Source organism: Hippocampus comes, unplaced genomic scaffold (assembly GCF_001891065.2).
Source record: "Hippocampus comes isolate QL1 unplaced genomic scaffold, H_comes_QL1_v1.1 scaffold301, whole genome shotgun sequence".
Taxonomy (NCBI): Eukaryota; Metazoa; Chordata; class Actinopteri; order Syngnathiformes; family Syngnathidae; genus Hippocampus; species Hippocampus comes.
The window spans coordinates 381,134-382,173 of NW_017805928.1; the positions used below are offsets into that span (position 1 = coordinate 381,134).

General features: G+C 55.2%; 1 protein-coding gene across 1 annotated transcript in view; it reads left to right on the top strand.

The window, feature by feature from the left end:
- Positions 1-951, top strand: part of LOC109527625 (RAC-gamma serine/threonine-protein kinase) — a 29,063-nt gene extending 28,112 nt beyond the window's left edge. The window contains 2 exon segments of the mRNA XM_074895040.1: positions 553-783; positions 868-951. Of these exon segments, the coding sequence (XP_074751141.1) occupies positions 553-783; positions 868-951 (315 nt within the window).
- Positions 952-1,040: the final 89 nt, after the last annotated feature.

A 1,040-nucleotide genomic window follows, 5' to 3' on the forward strand; every position in this document is an offset into this window, starting at 1 on the left:
GTATTAATTTAGGCATTTCCTTGAGCATTTTTTTGTTATTTATTTATTCCTTTGTTGTGTATTCACAAACTCACAAAATAAATTCCGCAGGGGGGCGGGGGGGGGTTAGGGGGGGCTATCGAATTTATTTTGTGATTTTTCCTCACTTGATTTTCCGTTTCGATGCATTCTTTTCCTTTTTTTCGTCGTTTCAATGAAGGAATGGTTGATTGATTTCGGGTTTTTTCCCGAGGCGGTCCCGAACGCCTCTCGAGTCGAACGGAAGAAGAGAAGAGAAGGCTCGGAGACGGACAGACGTCGAAAACCATTCATGTCGTGTGCGTTTAAAAAAAAAAAAAAAAATCGACCACCGCGAGCTCTCCCTCGCAACAAAAAGCGTATTTCATAAAGCAGCGAGCGACACAGTTCACCGGACCAACGGGCGAGTGACAACGTTGGAGGCGGCCATCTTGGCGTCGACATGTTAGCGTCACGACCGTACGCAAGGAAGACGTTTCGGCGGTGCGGAAAATCCGGTCTGTGATTTTTTTTTTTTTTTTTTTTCCCCCGCAGGTGTTGGAGGACAACGACTACGGCCGCGCGGTGGACTGGTGGGGTCTGGGCGTGGTGACGTACGAGATGATGTGCGGGCGGCTGCCCTTCTACAACCAGGACCACGAGAAGCTCTTCGAGCTCATCCTGATGGAGGAGATCAAGTTCCCGCGCACGCTGTCGGCCGACGCCAAGTCGCTGCTCTCGGGCCTCCTCATCAAGGACCCCAACAAGCGGTGAGACGGCGGCCCGGCCGCTCGCGCCCCCCCCCCCCGAAGCGCGAAGACTTGACTCGCTTTTCTGTTCTCGCGGTCGTCCCTCTTTTCCCCGATGGAGGAGATCAAGTTCCCGCGCACGCTGTCGGCCGACGCCAAGTCGCTGCTCTCGGGCCTCCTCATCAAGGACCCCAACAAGCGGTGAGACGGCGGCCCGGCCGCTCGCGCCCCCCCCCCCCGAAGCGCGAAGACTTGACTCGCTTTTCTGTTCTCGCGGTCGTCCCTCTTTTCCCC